Genomic DNA, 17,852 nt, shown 5'->3' on the forward strand with positions numbered 1-17,852 from the left:
CACTACTGGAAACTGTATTTGTCCCGTGTGCCACTTATTTTCCTTGATGGGTCTCCAAACTCTCACAGAGAAAATGTAATTAATCTGTCGGTTCGTGTTCCTCGCAAAAAAAAATTCCAATTTTCTTGTCGGTACATACTACTCCAAGGGTAATTAAAGCAACTTCGTGATGAGCAAGTGATTTCTCTTTTGCCAACCTAAGAAACAGTACATAATGTTCCTACTCATGTTTTGTTTGAGCTAAACATGTTCATCCACTTGAATTGGCAGGCCTTCCTGGATGGTAGAAACTGATCCGAAGGAAGTCGGGCTAGGAATTTATGTGTGAGAAGATTAAATGTCGTGTTTAAATCTTGGATGCTTGACAGAGCTTGACTAAATCTTAGGAGTAAAGAGAAGTTGAATGTGACAGCCAGCACACAGCAGCATGTTGAAGTCCCCCAGATTGAGCACGATTTTTTTTAATGATTGGTTGTCTATCTTTATTTTAATGGTTGTATATAAAAATGATGGTTATAAGGAACAAAAATATTATGGGCGGATAGCAGTTTTGTGCTCCACAAGTGATACACTTGAATGGTAGTGGAAGCACGGTAAATACAGCATCCTAGACCCATAAACCATTAGATGTTCATCTCTCCACATATCCGCATTAGGATAAGTTATGCATCGCCTCACTTATTTTTCAGCATCAGCTATGTGCAAAAAATTTAAACCAGAGGATATTTGGGCGTTGACGCCCATAAAGCTGATTGTATATAACTGTCTGATCACCATATCATGTCCAATTGTTACGATTAACAGAAGTATTCTGCAATGTCGCACCCTACAGAAAACACACTGACGAAAAAGAATTGAAAAGGAATTGACCACTGAATTTGGGGCCGCCACATGACCTGATGACCAGTTGTGGTCATTGGTTCAAACCCCGATCCTTATGTACATACGCATATATGGATTTCCATGTATTCTATCCATCCATCCAGATATAAGTAATTTTAACAGGGCACACCTCCAATTATCGAGGCCCTTACAGACTAGTGAGGTGAAGATGTCTTGGCTGTCTGGAATCGTTTACACGCCTGTACATTGTAGAGAAAACCAACAATACTCTGTTAGTGATCCATCATAACCTACTTTACATCTGAAGACATTGCTATCACATGTTCAATAGACTGTTGTCTTGCAGTTCTTGTCCAACAGTGTCCTACATTGCCATTGACGTTGCAGGAAACACCCTGTCCAGAAGAGTGTAGACACCTCCACCAAGTAGAAATGCACCACTGTCAACAAAATGTTAGTGCAAGAAGTATCCCTAGTAAAGGAAAGAGTATTGGAACTTTGGAAGGAGCAATTGATAATGATCTTTACATCAGCTCAGTAGCTTGCAAAGTTGTTCAATGTGTGGTATCGAAAAAAAAGGGTTCATATGTCATTTCATGTGTGTTGTTTCTTTAGCGAATCTATATATCCAAAGCCCAAGAGTAAATTAAGTTAGCTAGTTTATGGCGTAGCATCAGAGTGGTTATGCAAGGACAGAGTGTGCAATTTGAAAGTTAGAAAGCTTAAGACTTCGATTAAAAAGCACAATATGCGAATGGATATTGAGCTCAACATTTATTATTTAACAGAAAATATCCAAAAGTCAGTATGAAGTAGGTACCTGATTGGGTTTATCCATGCTGAATATCTTCTGAATGACAGCAAACTCTACATAAGGCAACTAAGTTAATTATGAAGGGCATAAAAGAGGATTAACAAATTTGGTCTATTAGTCTAGTGCAGTCTTGAGAACAATTCAAGGTTCAAATCCTGTTGGAATAGCTAGGGCAGGAAGAAATAGACAACATCCATACCTGCAATGCTCCAGCAAAAGAAGCTGCCATAAGAAGTGTAGAGAATTGGGAAACACCACACACCCAAAGGAGGGGGGGTGACCTCTATTATATATTGCCGTATGGCTTGGAGTACAAGTAAACTCAATACAAGGAAATACAATAATATATCTCTAATACCCGCCCGTAGTCGTAGGCGGAGCTATACGAAGACCAAGACTAGTCCTAAAATCAGTGTACAACTGGACAGGAAGTCCTTTAGTCATGATGTCAGCATACTGATGAGAAGACGGGACATGCAAGACCCAAATCTCTCCCAAAGCCACCTTCTCGCGAACAAAATGAATATCAATCTCTATGTGCTTTGTGCGACGATGATGGACGGGATTAGAAGTCATATATACAGCACTAACGTTGTCGCAATAAACAACGTTAGCCTTGGCGAGGGGAACATGAAGTTCCTGAAGCAACTGTCGGAGCCAACAACACTCAGCAACAACGTGCGCCACTGCCCGGTACTCAGCCTCAGCACTGGAACGAGAAACTGTAGTCTGGCGTTTAGAGGACCAAGACACCAGATTTATCTCCAAGATATACACAGTAGCCTGAGGTGGATCGTCGGGAATCAGGACATCCAGCCCAATCAGCATCAGAATATGCGGTGAGTGTGTCGACAGAGCCAGCTCCCAAAGAAAGACCAACGTCCAGAGTGCCCTTGACATAACGCAAAATCCGCTTGATGAGTGCAAGATGTGGTTCCCTCGGATCATGCATAAACAAGCAGACTTGCTGAACAACATAGGCCAAATCAGGACGAGTCAAAGTGAGATACTGCAGTGCACCAACAATACTCCTGTACTCTGAAGGATTCGCAACCGGAGGACCATCTGTAGCAGACAGCTTGGACTTGCTATCAACTGGCGTCAAGGTAGAGTGACACTCGCTCATACCGGCGCGCTGTAGCAGATCTGAGGCGTACTGTCGCTGGGACAAGAATAAACCCTCTGAAGTACGGGTGAAAGAAATCCCCAGAAAGTGATGTAGATCACCCAGATCAGTCATAGCAAACTCTGCATGAAGGCGACCAATAATGGAGAGAAGCAAATCTGTCGACGAAGCAGTGAGAACAATGCCATCGACATAGAGAAGCAGGTAAGCAGTGCTGGCGCCATCCTTGTAAACAAACAAGGAAGTGTCGGAGACTGACGGAACAAACCCCAACTGACGAATATATGTAGCGAATCGCTGGTACCATGCCCGAGGAGCCTGCTTCAACCCATAAAGCGACTTCTGCAGAAGACAAACATAATCTGGATGTGAAGGATCAGCAAAACCAGGAGGCTGCTGGCAGTACACTGTCTCATCTAGATGTCCATGCAGAAAGGCATTCTTCACATCGAGCTGACGAATAGGCCAATGACGAGATACAGCAAGGCTAAGAACAGTACGAATAGTGGCAGACTTGACCACAGGACTGAAAGTCTCATCATAATCTATGCCATGCTGCTGAGAAAATTCACAGACAACCCATCTAGCTTTATGACGTGCAAGAGAACCATCTGAATGAAATTTATGATTGAAAATCCACTTGCCAGTAAACACATTAGCTCCAGGAGGCCGAGGAACAAGGCGTCAAGTACCATTATCAACCAGAGCCTGAAACTCATCTGCCATAGCTGCTCGCCAATTAGGATCCGCAAGTGCACTGCGATAATTGGCCGGAACGGGAGAAGCAACAACATGATCAGCAGACAAATTCCTGTAACTAACTGGCTGAATTGTACCAGACTGGAGTCGAGTAATGCGGCGAAGGACCGGCGGTGGAGGAGAACCACTCATCGGACGTCGGGGAGGCTCAAGTGGAGGAAGCTCTCTAGGAGGAGCTTCTGAAGATCGCGCCGGAAGAGGGCCTAGGTAGTGGCCCTGCAGTTGCGGTAGAGGGAGCTCGCGAAGAGGGCGACCAGGCTGCGAAGAGGGCACTGAAGCAGCAGCTGGTCGGCGGCTGTACACTTGACCGAAGCGTCCAGGAACAGATGTAGTAGTAGGAGCAGCAGCTGGTCGGCGAGTGTAGACTTGACCGAAGCGCCCGCTAGGTACAGCACCACCAGGAGGCGCTCCAGGAGCAGGAACAGCAGCACCAGGCGCTCCAGGCATCCCAGAAGAAGCACCAGCAGGCGCACCAGAAGCAGCACCAGGCGCTCCAGGAGGCGCAGGTGGATCAGCTGCTGTTGCTGGCGCAGGAAGTGGGCTGGAATCCATCCCGCCCGTAGAAGAAGACGCCGAAGGACCGGTCGGGGGCACGAAACCACACCCGCTCGGAGAAGAAGACGCCGAGGGCCCTAGTGGGGGTTGAACACCGCTCCCACCAGGTGCCGAGCACGGTTGCTCAACGTCTATGGAAGACGAAGCAGCCGTAGGAGAGCCACCAGCTGCATGATTAGTAAACAAAGGTGCAATATCCAAGTCGCGACCGAGTAAGAAATCAAAGGAGCTGGTGGTGGGTGGATGAGTCTCACGAGCGAAAGGAAAGGTGGACTCATCAAACACAACGTGTCTAGATATAATGATGCGACGCGTTGTAAGATCAAAACAGCGATAACCCTTATGATCAGGCGGATATCCCAAAAAGACACATGCGGTCGAGCGTGGAGCGAGCTTGTGTGAAGAGGTGGCCTGTAGGTTAGGATAACACAAGCAACCAAAGACACGCAAGTGATCATAAGAGGGATAAGCATTATATAGGCGAAAATAGGGAATCGCGTTACTAATGGAGGAGGAGGGGCGCCGGTTAAGTAGATAGGTGGCTGCTGCTAGCGCCTCAGCCCAATACTTGGGCGGCATAGAGGTATGGATGAGGAGGGTTCGCACTGAATTGTTAAGAGTTCGAAGGATGCGTTCGGCGTTGCCATTCTGTGGAGAGGTGAAAGATAACACCATTTGTGCGCAGGGTGGTGTGCATGGCGTGGTTAACAAACTCAGTCCCATTATCGGCTTGAAAGCACTTAACGGGAAGGCCGAACTGAGTGCGAGCATAAGCAATAAAATCAACGATATGCTGATGTACATCGGATTTGTGCTTAAGCGGGAACGTCCAACAATAATGCGAAAAATCATCCAACAAAGCCAAGTAGTAGGAACAACCAGAAATACTAGCAACCGGCGAGGTCCAGACATCACAATGAACTATCTCAAAAGGTGAAGTAGTTTGAGAAGTAGAAGTAGCAAACGGAAGACGCGCGTGCTTGCCAAGCTGACATGCATGACAAGGCGAGCGATCTACTTTATTACATGAAACTAAATTGTTCTGTTTTAAAGTAGCTATGACTGCTGGACCAGGATGACCAAGGCGACGATGCCACAGGGATGAAGAGGCGGCAAGCATGGCTTTTACGCCTGTGGGGGCAACTGATGGGATGGTGTAGAGGTCGCCTGTACTATCGCAGCGAAGGATCACTCGTCCCGTCCGGATGTCCTTAACAGAAAAACCAGAGGCGTCAAATTCAATGGAACAACGATTATCGCGAGTGAATTGGCGAACAGAAAGTAAGTTGCGAATAATGGATGAAACGATAAGCACGTTGTTCAGAATGAATCTAGACGTATCTGTGGCTAGAACGGAAGAACCTCGGGACGTGACAGGGATATGTGCACCATTGCCTACGGTAATTGAATAGGAAGCAGCTGGGAGGCGAGAGAGAAGTATACCTTCCGAGGAGTGCATGTGAGTAGAAGCTCCAGTATCCATCACCCATGCATTGCCTTCGAGCGCCATCTGCTGGAGGGTAGCGATCAGGCCAGCCTGATCCCACGAAGGGGACTGAGTTGGCGCCTGAGGGGAGGTGATCGTCGCGTGAGCCTGAGGAGGGGCGCCCAGAATGCCTTGACCGCCGTGCTGGAATTGTGCGCCATTGCTGCTACCTTGCGCACCCTGGAAAGCAGCCCATGGGTTGATGCAGACCCAAGGACCGCTAGGGTTAGGTGTGCGAGGCGACTGCTGCTGCTGCTGCTGGCCGCCGTTGGAGCGTCTGCCCCTCCTGCGACGCTGCTGCTGCTGACCGCCTTGCTGAGGTGGGCACTGCTGCTGCTGCTGAGGAGGGCGCTGCTGCTGCTGCGTGACAGAGGTCGAAGATGATGCAGATTGGCAGGAGGAGCCGCATCCAGCCGAGGAGGAGGCGATCATGGCGGAGGAGGCAGCCACCTTTGACTGATTTGCTAGTCGGAGCTCCTGGAGGGCAAGCCGATCTACAGCCCTGGAGAAGGTCATGGTCGCGTCTCCTGCGATGATCTCTCCAGTGGTGCTGTAGCGAGAATCAGCGCCAGGGAGAAGGGCGAGAACCATCTCAGAATCGGCAACAGGCTTGTCGACGTCGCGAAGAGCATCAGCGGCCTTCTTGAGGGCTTGGGCATACTCGTGGACAGACATATCCCCTTGAGTTATTGCGTGGAACGCATGACTCAAGAAGATGGCACGAGGAGCTTTGTTCGTCTGGAAGTGGTTGGAGATGGCGACCCAAAGGTCCCGTGCTGTCTGGTTGGCGGCCATGGTGAAGTCGAGGACGTCCTCGGTGACGGAGCCATAGAGCCAGCTGCGGACGGCACAGTCGGCCTCGTTCCATGCATCAGTGCGTGGATCAGGGGGAGGGGCGCTGTTGATGTGGCTGAGGAGGCCGAACTTGCCGCACATGGCCTCGAAGAAGCTGCTCCACTTGGTGTAATTGGAGGAGCGGAGTTCCAGCTTGATCGGGACATGCGCCTGGACAGAGACGGCGGCGTACGCAGCCATGGGGATCGGCGGCGGCTGGGTGTCGTCGACGAAGAGGGAGGAGATGCCGTCGAGGAGAGAGTCACCGTCGTCGAGTGTGTCACCGTCGTTGGTGACACAGGACATCAACAGATTGTTGCAGATGCAATCTGTTGATGCAGCGACCAAGGAGGGCGCAGGGAGAAAGAGCGACCAGGGAGGTGGCGCAGGGAGGAGGGGCCGACCAGAGAGGCGGCGCAGGGGTGAGGAGGAGATGCCGCAGCCTAGGGTTGGCGGCGGCAGGTGGTGGGTGGGCGCGCAGGCAGGGTTTGCCGCGCGAGTTAGGGCAGCGGAGGGGGGGCGAGGGGCACGGCCGGCCTAGGGTTTGGCCCGGACTCGTGATACCATGTAGAGAATTGGGAAACACCACACACCCAAAGGAGGGGGGGTGACCTCTATTATATATTGCCGTATGGCTTGGAGTACAAGTAAACTCAATACAAGGAAATACAACAATATATCTCTAATAAGAAGAGGTGCAACATAGCCCGTTGTGTATGTCAACAACAAGCTTCCTCCAATAATGGGGTCCTGACAGAAAAAGTTTGAAGTTGTGGTGGCAAGATATCCTTATCACTCTGAAAGACATAAGCTAGGGGAAGCATATAATCCATAACAAAGTCCCGCATGGCAGAATGTGATTTACTAACTTAGTAATTTTACTAATTAATCAGAGACTCAATTATAGAACTTTGACAGTGTCCTCCATTGTGTTGAAGTTTAAACAACAGTAATAAACTTTTGACTACAGCGACAACTTATGTATTCAATAATACATACTCTTGAAGTGGCAACATATCCCAGAAGGGTAGCAAGAACAGGCGTGCTGCAAGGTGATGCTGCTAATGCAAATGTAAGACCAGCAAGATATGCTTGTACACCTGACATAATATAAAATAAGCGACAAAAGAAAGATATTATTTTTGAGTAAATGAAACATAATGATATACAGATTAGTATTTTTTGATAGGAAATAAACGATGATGTCAGAAGGGCGGGCCTGGTGCAGCGGTAGAGCCTACCGTCTGTAACCGGAAGGTCCCGGGTTCGAGCCCCAGCCTCTGCACATTTGTGTGGGTAAGGCTTGGGGCTTAAAAACAACCCTTCCCCAGACCCCGCACAGTGCGGGAAGCCTACGGCACTGGGTACGCCCTTTAAATAAACGATGATGTCAGGAGGCATCACTTGAAGGGAGGTTAGCAGCAGCAGCTCGAGGGTCAAAATCGTTGAAAAAGGAGGGAAGTTGCAACTCAACTACCTGTTAAATACATAATAACATGAAATTAAAACATCAAGGTGAAATTTACATGCTAATAATATGGAAACAAGATAAAAAGCATAAATGTGATTTCATCAGATTGAACTACCACTACAATCAGTTTATCCAAAACAAACTACCGATATAATGAGAAACCAAGAAACACATGTATCAAATCTGCTCATAAATGATTTAACTTAAGGAAAGGACGCAGGAAGAAATTTTCCTTGACATGCTCCAGTTTATCCAAATTTTCATTTTGCAGTGATTTACCTTCAGAAGGTTCAGTCCCATGATGATGGCCAATCCAGAAGCAGCCGCTGGGAGTCCTTGTCCAACCTGACCATAAGCCTTTCCAGCAAACGAAGCAGCAACACCAAGAATAGCTAAGGTTGTTGCCAATCCTAATGAAAATGCTATTGAATTTCCAATAACCTAATAGATAGGAAAAGCCATGTCACATACTCGCATACAAGTAATTATATCAAGGTAAGTATCCAGCTGGAAATTTCAACCTTTAATCATTATAAATGCTAGGCTTAATAGCTCAACTAAGTGGTTTAGTGGAGGTAAGTTTTCAGAAATATGCATCCTAACTTCTATGTGGCATACAGAATCACTTGTTCATTCATCTTAAATTACCTCGGTTCGGCCTTTTCCAGAGCCAAATGCACCTAAAAGTTTATGAAGAAATAACTATGTCAGAGTCATCAGTGATGACTAATTCTGAAGATGAATCTAACAACCATCTCAAACGATAACCACTATATTCACCTATATATCCTAGGGTCAATGGCAGAATGCTGAGTGTACATGGAGACAAACTAGTTACAAGTCCAGCACCGAAAATGACAGCCAAGCTGGAGGGTAAAGGTAAAGGTAAAGGTAAAGGTGAGACATAAGAGATGCGAGCATTAGGCAATAGGCAGAAAAACTGAAAATGCCAAGGAGGTAGAAATGTCAACAAGAAGTTAACAGAAGTGAAAAAGAACAGACCTAGAGAAACTAAGAGCAGATAGCTGATCCTGAACAGCCTCATTAGCCTGATGTCCAGCAGAAAACAGCAAACCCCCAAACCAATCTCCGATGCCAAGATCAGCCAAAAGAAGTTCTGATGATCCGTGCTGGTGAAAAGCAAGCAGTTTGCAGGGATTAATGCACTATAAATATATCACGGCTATGCAACACGGATACGGATACACGTATCGGTATCGGAAGGATACGGATACGTGGATACATCAAATTTCTGCAAAAGTTAAAGGCACAAAAGTGTATCGAAGTATCGGATACGGATACGCGGATACGTATCGGATACGTGATACGGGGTCATGTTGAAGTATCGGGGTTATATAATCACGGTAATGGAAGTTGAAGCTAATGGATGCAAAAAGAAAGAACAAGAGACATAAATTGACTACATTACAAGTGATACATGCAATGGATGATAATAATATCGCTTGACAAATTAGCCATGCTTTAATCATAACTTGACACAGGTAATCAGGATCAAACAACTCCCGAATGAACATTAAATAGTCAAAATGTAACATATTTGAAGGCACGTGTGATTCTCCTAACCAGAGGGATCCAATAGCTCGGCAGCATTAGCGACCCCAGCGGCAACCAAACTCCCCACTGCAACCCACACATCGCCTTCATGTCAGTCACGGCCATTCCATCGAACAGACTGCAACCGAAGTAAGCATGCCAGGAAGTGAGAACAGGGAAGCTCGGAGCTACCTGCCGCAGATGTTAGCAGCATCGGGCACGGGCGAAGGAGGGAGCGCTTCGCTCCTGCCCACGATCTGACTCCACGAACCGCTGTATGGGCAAAGAAAAACATAAAAAAAAATTTAGGAAGAGGCGGAATAATCAGATAATGGCGCCCGAGCAAGCGGCGGGCGCAGACGTACCAGGGGAAGAGGAAGGCCCAGAAGCAGCAGCAACAGCCTGAGCTGGGAGAAGAGGGCGGCGGCGTGAGCTGCTCGCGGACACGGGGCGTGCGGCCATGGCGGAGAGCATGGTGGGCGGAGTGGAGAAGCAACGGCCAACGACAACGAGATTGGAATTTTTTTTTTTGAGAGCAACAACGAGATTGGAATTGGAGGTGACTCTCCTAGATATTCCTGGCCCAGTTGATGATGGGCCTTGACGGGCCAGGCCCAAAAACTATGCCTCGAAGAAGGCTTTTCAGTCGGACTCGGCTTCCTCTTGCCGTGCCTTCTTCTACCTCGCGCACTCTCCGCGCAGCTCTGCGCTTGCCTTTTCCACTCCCGGTCCCGGCTGTGTCGATATACTCCCGAACACGCACCGTCGCCGGCGAAGGCGGGGCACAATCTCGGGCGCGATGGATTCATAGCCGCGTTGGGAGCTAGTTCCTGGGAGGGGCTTCTGACTGCCTGCCATTGGGCTTGGTGCCGCCGGGACTCCGGAGCTTCGACGAATCGTTGGTTGGGGGCTTGGTCCTCCTTCTCATCTTCCTCCCTATGGGGGGTTGGAATCGGTCGCGGTATGTGAGGGGGCAGCCGGACCGCTCCCGCCGCCCTTCGCACCCACCTCTCCCTCCGCCTGATTACGGTACGGACGGATGCCTATCGTTCTCATTCCCATGTTCTTCTGATTTGGGTTATATCATCACGTAATCTCTTGTGGAACAGAGATTCGGTGACCTCTGTCACTGATTATAGAGCTTAAAATCAGAGTTGCTGATGCAGACTAACCTGTTGCTTTAGGCTTTCTCATCTGTCTAGACTGTTCTTGCCATTGCAGTACAAGAAGTCAAAAAAAATGCTAGCTTTATCTGAATATTGTAGATAGCCATTCCTGTTGGCGAAATTGGAAAAGGGAGGGTACTGGCATACTGCAATTGCAGGCTGTGCTTTCTGGCCACTGTTCATTTTGCGTAATGTATCGTGTGTCCCAACAATAATTTATATCTGGTGTTCAAATTGGTAATGGCTCACTTCGTTCCTTTCTCCATCTTCGATTACTTTTTCCTTTTTTGTACACCTCGTCGAAATGCCTAGTCTCTATTAGTCTATTCCCTTCCTGATTAAGCAACCAAGGTATGTCCGTACTTCTGCCAATGAAAGTAATCCATTGGTCCCGCATAGGATGTCCATTATTTACTTATGTAATATGGCCTCAAAGTTATGATCTGCTGGAAGACACATCTTACTAATTCTTATTGACTCATCGTTAATTAAATGACACGTTGAATCCAACTGTATAGGGATAGAGACCTACCCGTAGAATGAATGGTGCCATTTAAGGACCAAACCCCTATATCGAATTATGAATGGTTCCTACTTCCTTTAGTTTGCAAGCTATTCATGTGACTGCCTAATGTTTCTGCCACGCCCGTAATATGAATGAAGAGGAAGTGGAAGACTATCCATAAAATTTCTAATTTTATATCCTAGCTCGAAGCACCTTATAACTATAGGCTCTGAAGTCTGAAGCTAGTAATCCTACAATGTTGGATTATATGGATAAGCTAAAGTTTAGCCTTTAGGGATATGGTTTTGGTTTCAAGGTTATTATTTTCCTTACCATTGTCAATACTGACATGATTCTTTAGGAACAAATAGAAAAAAGTGAAAATTTATTTTTTAAAATGACAGGGAATACTCCTGCTCTCACCAGTATACTGGTTTTAAGTTGGCAAAAAGTTCCTCTATTAAGTTTCAGGAAGCCTTATTAATGTAGCCATGAACATAAGAAAAGGTTCAAAAAAAATTCAGATAACATAGGAAACTTCACTCTGTTCGCTTGGCTGTGGCTGGTGGCTGGTGATGATTTGTTATGAGAGAAAAATATTGCTGGCTGACCGGTGGCTGGTGGTTGGTGCTGATTTAGTATGAGAGAAAAACACTGCTGACTGGTTGGCTGATATGTGTTGAGACCAAAATAAAAGTTACATAACAACATCAGCACATAACACCAGAACTTCGACATAGTGGAAAACACTCTTCTAACAGAACAATCACGGGAAACAAAGTACCTGGATGTCTTTCTTGGCATCATAGCTTTTGTCCTATATTGATCTTCTTCCTGTGAACTCATTTTAACTTTCCAGTTTCAGTGTTGCAAACTTCTCATTGCTATGAATTTATTATATCATGGTTGGGTTTCATTAACTAGAGTAATTTTCCATTATTTCAGAGTTTATTATATTTTTCTATTTATCAATATTTTAGAATAGGGCCAGCAACATTTCACCAGCACTACCGGCTCAAAAGTCAGCTTAACTTGGAAAGAACATCCCTTCCAGTAATTTGTAAAGCTAGAGTGCCAAATTGGCAATAAAATTAGAATGACAGAATGGCAACCTTTTAATTCTATGTAGAAGGTGTCTTGAATGAGCACAGAAATGCCTCTAATTTGTCTTCCTTTATATATTTAATAATGTTCTCCTCTGCAATTGTAAACATGGATGATTGGAACAAGTTTTATCTCTGGACCCATGGGGTACTTGGTTTCTACCCTTATTAATAATTTGAAGCAAAAAATATTCTCTTCCCGTTACTGAACTCACTCTAAAATTTCAATCTGGTATCTTCCAATTTTGCATTGCAGAGTGTTAGAGTATATTAGACAACTCCGGATATGGTTAGTTTAGGATTGATTGTAATCCCGGGATAACCTTCCTTATCTTTAGGAGAGGCTACTAGCCCTCCAAGCCATGTACTCCTATATATACCGCTCAAGGGACTCAATGCAATATATCGACCGCATTATACGCATCCTACTTTCCTACGTAGCATCAGACGCCTAGGTTACGAGATCCTAACCCTAGCCGCGCCGCCGCTTCCGCTACACCCGCGCGCCCCCGGGGAGATTGAAATTGATCTCCGCCGGGGGCAGTGCCCTCCTAGGATGCGCTGCGGATCCCTCTGATCTGCGCCGCCGTCGTCGTCAAGCACAGCAGAAGGACCTACCTCTTCCCTGGCCGCCCCATGGCGGCGCCGCTCGACGTCCCCGTCGGGTACCACATCGCCATGGGGGCACCACTAGCCCTATATGCCTCCGCGACGTCCTCCCTCTCGGCTCCGCATCCGGATCCGCCCGCCCCTCCCGCGCATCAGGCCAGGCGCCCCGACTCCTACCAGCGCCGCCGCACCGCTGCCATGAGCGCGAGTGCGTGGCTGCGGAGGACCACCGCGGGGACGCCAGACCACTGCGCCATCGGGGCCGGCGGGCTACCGCATCGCCGATCGACGTCGCCGCCGGGCCGCAGCGCCCAGGGGCTTCGCCCCTCCCGCCTTCCATCGCCGGCTCTCTCCTCCGCGCAGTCAAGCCTGTGTCCCCTTCGTCCTCAGCGCCGCTTCCGCCGCTGCCTTGTGCGCGAGGATGCGGCTGCGAGGGCGGCCCGGGGGCCGCCGGTCCACCTCGCAGCTGGAGCAGAGGCCGCTCGGGTCTCGCCCTCTCTGTTTTTGCCCCTTCCTTTGTCCTCTGGCCAACAGGCGGAGGAGGATAAGGTTTGGGGGGCATTACTTGGTGCACCCGAGATTGTACCCGCAGGTTCGTCTTGATGCTGCTGCTGATTTTCCCTTTTTCCGATCTAAGATCGGTTTGCGTCGCCCTGCCGTTCGTCTTCGATCCATCGTCGCCCCTCCCGAAGGACGAGGTTGTTGCTGCGCCCTCTAGGCTGCAACAACGACGTTTGTGATCAAGCCACCCTACCGGTGTCGTCGCCTTTTCAAGCGGTGGCGCCACTCGCCGCCGGTCTTCATCAAGCAGGCGCTCGATCCGCCTCCGCGCCTCCAGCCGTTCTCGCGCGGACATCGCCGCCGATGTTCCTGAAGGAAGACATCGTCGCCACCCCTGATCTGAGCGCGACACTTGTTGCAACCTGCGCCGTCGCCACCCCTGTGCTGAGCATGACCTAAGTCGCAAACCGCGTCGTCTACCTTCGTCATCCGCCGCACCGTCCTACTGTTGTCTTCGGTAAGAAGCTGCTGAGTTTGTCCTCGAGCACCTCGACGACGCTTCGACCCGCGCCCCCTCCACGGCTTCGACCACGTCCACCTCGACTTCGGCTACTACGGCACTAAAGGGCTATCATCTGCATGAGTCTCCAGTCAAAACTTTCGCACCGGCATTCCGACTGCATGGGGATACGTCTCCATTGTTCTCCAATCTGACCGTTCGTGTTGCTACCGCAACGACTGCGGGGGGATGTTAGAGTATATTAGGCAACTCCGGATATGGTTAGTTTAGGATTGATTATAATTCCGGGATAACCTTCCTTATCTCTAGGAGAGGCTACTTGCCCTCCAAGCCATGTACTCCTATATATACCGCCCAAGGGGCTCAATGCAATATATCGACTGCATTATACGCATCCTACTTTCCTACACAGAGTACTGATCAATCTAGCTGTAAAATAATTTTATTTTTGTGAGCTTGATGAATGCAGTAGGTTAGCAATTCCTGTATCATCCTTCATTACCATGATGGTTTCATAAAATTCTAACATTTCTTTTCATATACGCAGGACACGAGCACTGCTCAGTCCCATTATGGGAAAGGGAATTCTGCAGTTATGTCGGCAACATTTCCTGGCGGAGGTTCTGCGAAAACAAGCAATATGTTTCAGTATACAATAACCTTGAGCAATGGGATGATTCAGGAGCCTTTGAGAATTTTCAGAATTCAAAGGCAAGGTTCTGGGCTTATTTTCATGGTCAACCTTCTGATATTCCTTTGCCAGACCCTGATGTGTACATTGATAAGGTCGACCACTGCTGCAAAGTTGACCCAGAGTTAGTAGCTGACCTGGATAAGGTACGGCTACCATTCGACTCGGATTATAATTCAGCCCCGGCTACTGGATCAGGCAATGCCGGGGCAGATAACAAGTGTACTCAGAGCAGGTCTGGAAACTGGGACATCTATATAGAAAAGCCAGCTGAAGTGAATAAATGGGACTGGGATACCAATGCGATTTGGGGAGGGAAGGATGAATCCTCCAGTAAATGGGGTAATAGCAACTCCGGTTGGGGTGCTTCTGTGGAGGAGCCTAGTTGGCGGCACGGCTGGAGCAACAACCAGTACGCATCAAACAACAGGAATAATAATTTCTATGGTGGATCCAACAATAGTAGATACCCGGTGGAGGATCCAAGTCACACATCTGGTAGGAAACAGAACCGCGGCGGGTACTTCCAACAGAGGAACAATAAACAGAGGAACCAGGATGAGGGGCACCACCAAAGAAGCAGCTGGCAGGATCATAGAGGAAGGAACAGAGAATGGCGTCCATGGCACACCTAGAGCCTGCCAAAAAGGTCAGGGCATAGAGGGTGGCTCTTGATCGAGTGGCGAAATCGCCGCGTTTTGTTGAGAGATGAGTAGTTTGTAGCTTTTGATTTGTGCAGTCAGTGGCTGTTGGCAAATTGGTACGTGTGAATAGATGTTTGAGTTGTGCTGCCGCTCTTGAGGAGCTGTGGTCTTGGTTTTCTTCTGTTGTAACGGGAGCATGCCATTCCAGGGCAAAGGTAGTTCACCTGGTTATACTTCTCCCTCAGCTCTGTTCATGAATTCTAAAGCACACTGTAGTTTCTCCAAGTTGAAACAAGTGTCGCCGCGTTCCAAAATGTCTCCCCAAAATTGGCCACCAAAAGCTTACGCAGTTGCTCATGTGGCCGTGCCCCGACGACAACGCGCCGGCCTGCGGCCGAGGTGTTCCGACTACGGCGACCGGCCGCAGATCTTGACGCCGGCCAAGTCTCCGGCGGACACGCCGCGCGGTCGCTGACGCCATGTGAAGTACTGAGCCACGCAGCCTGAGCCTCACACGATGACACGAACACGACGCACCAGAGGAGTTGGTGGGTTAGCCCAGCAGGCGAAACAGCCATCCATCGGTCCCACATGGCAGTGAAAACCCTGTGAGATATCGAGAGAAGCAAACGGTGAAGCTTCAACAGCAACAGGCCCCAACCAACATGCGACATGCTGCCTTGCTGCAGGAACAATAAAAGCAGAGCAGAGAGCACTACTGGTGGGCGGCGGCAGTGCGCATTCCACTAACTCGATCATTCATTCCACTAACTCATACTCTCATAGATGCATCACATGGAAGCAATCCATTGCTTTGGCAATAGATAATGTTTTTAGCAAAAAGAGGCTGAAAAACCAGCTCATAAGCACAAACAATCTGGAATAGATTACAAAACAAGTACATCACCCCATCTGATCAGAATGGGAAGCATCATTGAAATAAGGAATAAAGTACTTCTGAATTCGCCGCCGCTGGGAAGAACAAGGAGTAAAGTAGTACGGAGTATTGAGGCAGCAAAGGCCATGTTTGGATGATTCCACGAAAACTTTTGCACTAAAAGACGAATCTATGCATGAAGTACTAAACGAAGTTTATTTGCAAAACCTTTTTAGGAATGGGTATAACTTTTCGAGACGAATCTAATGAGCCAAGTTTCATCATGATTGGCTACAGTGATGCTACAGTAACCGAGCTCAATCATCCTCTAATCATGCGGTCAAAGACCTCGTTAACTAGAGCAACTGCTACAGTACCACAGTTGTGGAGGTAATTTTGTAATTAGACTTTATTTAATACCCCTAATTAGTAGTCAAAGCATCGTTTCTCTCTCATCAAAATTTTTCCACCCTCCAACCAAACATGGCCAAAATCAGTTGTCCGCAGAAAACTATTCCTCAGCAGTCAGCATAAACAAAAGTCCAATGTCACCATCAGTTGCCTAATGTTCCTCTGCCAAACAGTCTAAGTTAAAAAAAACCAAAAAAATCATCAATAGTTAAAAATTACAGCAATTCCAGTCTCCAATACTAACTCTCTTAATAAAAAACATGTTCAGGCTGAAAAAAATACTAACACCCTGACTGCACCAAGAGGATGTCTGCTCTGCTCTGATCCCGACATACCGTTCCAGGATCATCCAATCTTGGCATAATTGAAATGTGCCCAAGATGGATGGACTCTTTGTTGCAGAGTGCCAAGCCAATCCATGTGGTTCAGTTGAATTGCAAAGCATCATCCCCAAGTCCAAACTTGCCAGGGCCTTTGATGGATTCAGTAGTCCGGCATGAGCTGGGAAATCTTGCCCTCCTTCCCGGGGGTGGCGGCAGTGCGGTCCGTGGCGCGAAGCCACAGGCAGACGGCGGAGAAGCTGAGCACGAGGCTGAGCAACCCACTTCCAAGGCCGATGCCGACGATGGCGAGCACGGAGAGGCCCCGCGTCCGCCGCGGCGGCAGCGGGTACCCGTACAGGTCCTTGTTCCCCGCGAACGAGCTGGCATTGAACCTCGCCGTCCCGACGGTGCGGTTGGCGAGGAGCACAGGGATGGGGCCGGAGAGGCGGTTGTAGGAGACGTCGAAGGTGGAGAGGCGGACGAGGAGGCCGAGCTCGTCCGGGATGGCGCCGGAGAGCTGGTTGCCGTGGAGATCTATGACGTTGAGGTAGGCGCAGCTGGCGAGCTCCCGCGGGATGGCGCCGGAGAGCGCGTTGGAGGAGAGGTTGAGCACGGCGAGGTTGAGCAGCGCGGAGAGCTCCGGCGGGATGGTGCCGGACAGCGCGTTGGCGGAGAGGTCCAGCGACTGGAGGTTGGTGCAGTTGGAGAGCTCCGGCGGGATGGTGCCGCCGAGGGAGAGCCCCGGGAGGGCGAGCTTGTAGACGCGCCCGTTGTTGCAGGTGACGCCCTGGAGGTGCGAGAAGAAGCCCTCGCACGGCGCCGAGAACGCCGCCTTGGTCCAGTTGCGAAGCCCGCCCGAGGGGTCGGAGAGGGACTGGTGAAGGTGGGACAGGCACCGCTCGTCGTCGGGGTCGGCTGCGCACGGCGGCGGCGAGAGGAGGAATAGCACTGCGGCGACGGCGGCAGCGGCGAGATGGTGTCCGGACATTTGGGAACGGTGGAGGGGAGCGAACTCACTCCGGGAGTCGAGATTTTGGGGAGCTTGTCACCAGCATTAAAA

At 48.9% G+C, this 17,852-nt stretch overlaps 3 protein-coding genes across 4 annotated transcripts; 1 reads left to right on the forward strand and 2 right to left on the reverse strand.

Moving 5' to 3' along the window:
* Nucleotides 1-755: 755 nt before the first annotated feature.
* LOC120685518 (cytochrome c-type biogenesis ccda-like chloroplastic protein 2) lies at nt 756-9,969 on the reverse strand. 2 transcript variants are annotated; one of them, XM_039967500.1, is made up of 14 exons: nt 9,808-9,969; nt 9,635-9,715; nt 9,473-9,529; nt 8,891-9,018; nt 8,669-8,754; nt 8,537-8,568; nt 8,168-8,329; nt 7,822-7,894; nt 7,417-7,517; nt 7,111-7,167; nt 1,857-1,892; nt 1,664-1,710; nt 1,212-1,283; nt 756-1,082 (listed from the first exon to the last, which is right to left on the reverse strand). In XM_039967500.1, exons 3-14 carry the CDS (start codon nt 9,497-9,499, stop codon nt 1,031-1,033), a joined length of 873 nt encoding a protein of 290 aa, XP_039823434.1. In that variant the 5' UTR covers nt 9,500-9,529; nt 9,635-9,715; nt 9,808-9,969; the 3' UTR covers nt 756-1,030. The 2 variants fall into 2 exon arrangements, with proteins under 2 accessions (XP_039823434.1, XP_039823435.1); XM_039967501.1 differs by lacking the exons at nt 7,417-7,517; nt 7,822-7,894.
* A 137-nt stretch (nt 9,970-10,106) lies between these two features.
* On the forward strand, nt 10,107-15,421 carry LOC120685520. Its single transcript, XM_039967502.1, has 2 exons — nt 10,107-10,471; nt 14,394-15,421. The coding sequence occupies exons 1-2, from the start codon at nt 10,381-10,383 to the stop codon at nt 15,170-15,172; spliced, it is 870 nt and encodes a 289-aa protein (XP_039823436.1). The 5' UTR covers nt 10,107-10,380; the 3' UTR covers nt 15,173-15,421.
* Nucleotides 15,422-16,555: 1,134 nt separating this feature from the next.
* Nucleotides 16,556-17,818, reverse strand: LOC120685522 (receptor-like protein 44). Its single transcript, XM_039967504.1, has one exon. The coding sequence runs from the start codon at nt 17,778-17,780 to the stop codon at nt 16,953-16,955; it is 828 nt and encodes a 275-aa protein (XP_039823438.1). The 5' UTR covers nt 17,781-17,818; the 3' UTR covers nt 16,556-16,952.
* Between the last annotated feature and the right edge of the window lie 34 nt (nt 17,819-17,852).

Source organism: Panicum virgatum, chromosome 8N, assembly GCF_016808335.1.
Source record: "Panicum virgatum strain AP13 chromosome 8N, P.virgatum_v5, whole genome shotgun sequence".
Lineage (NCBI taxonomy): Eukaryota > Viridiplantae > Streptophyta > Magnoliopsida > Poales > Poaceae > Panicum > Panicum virgatum.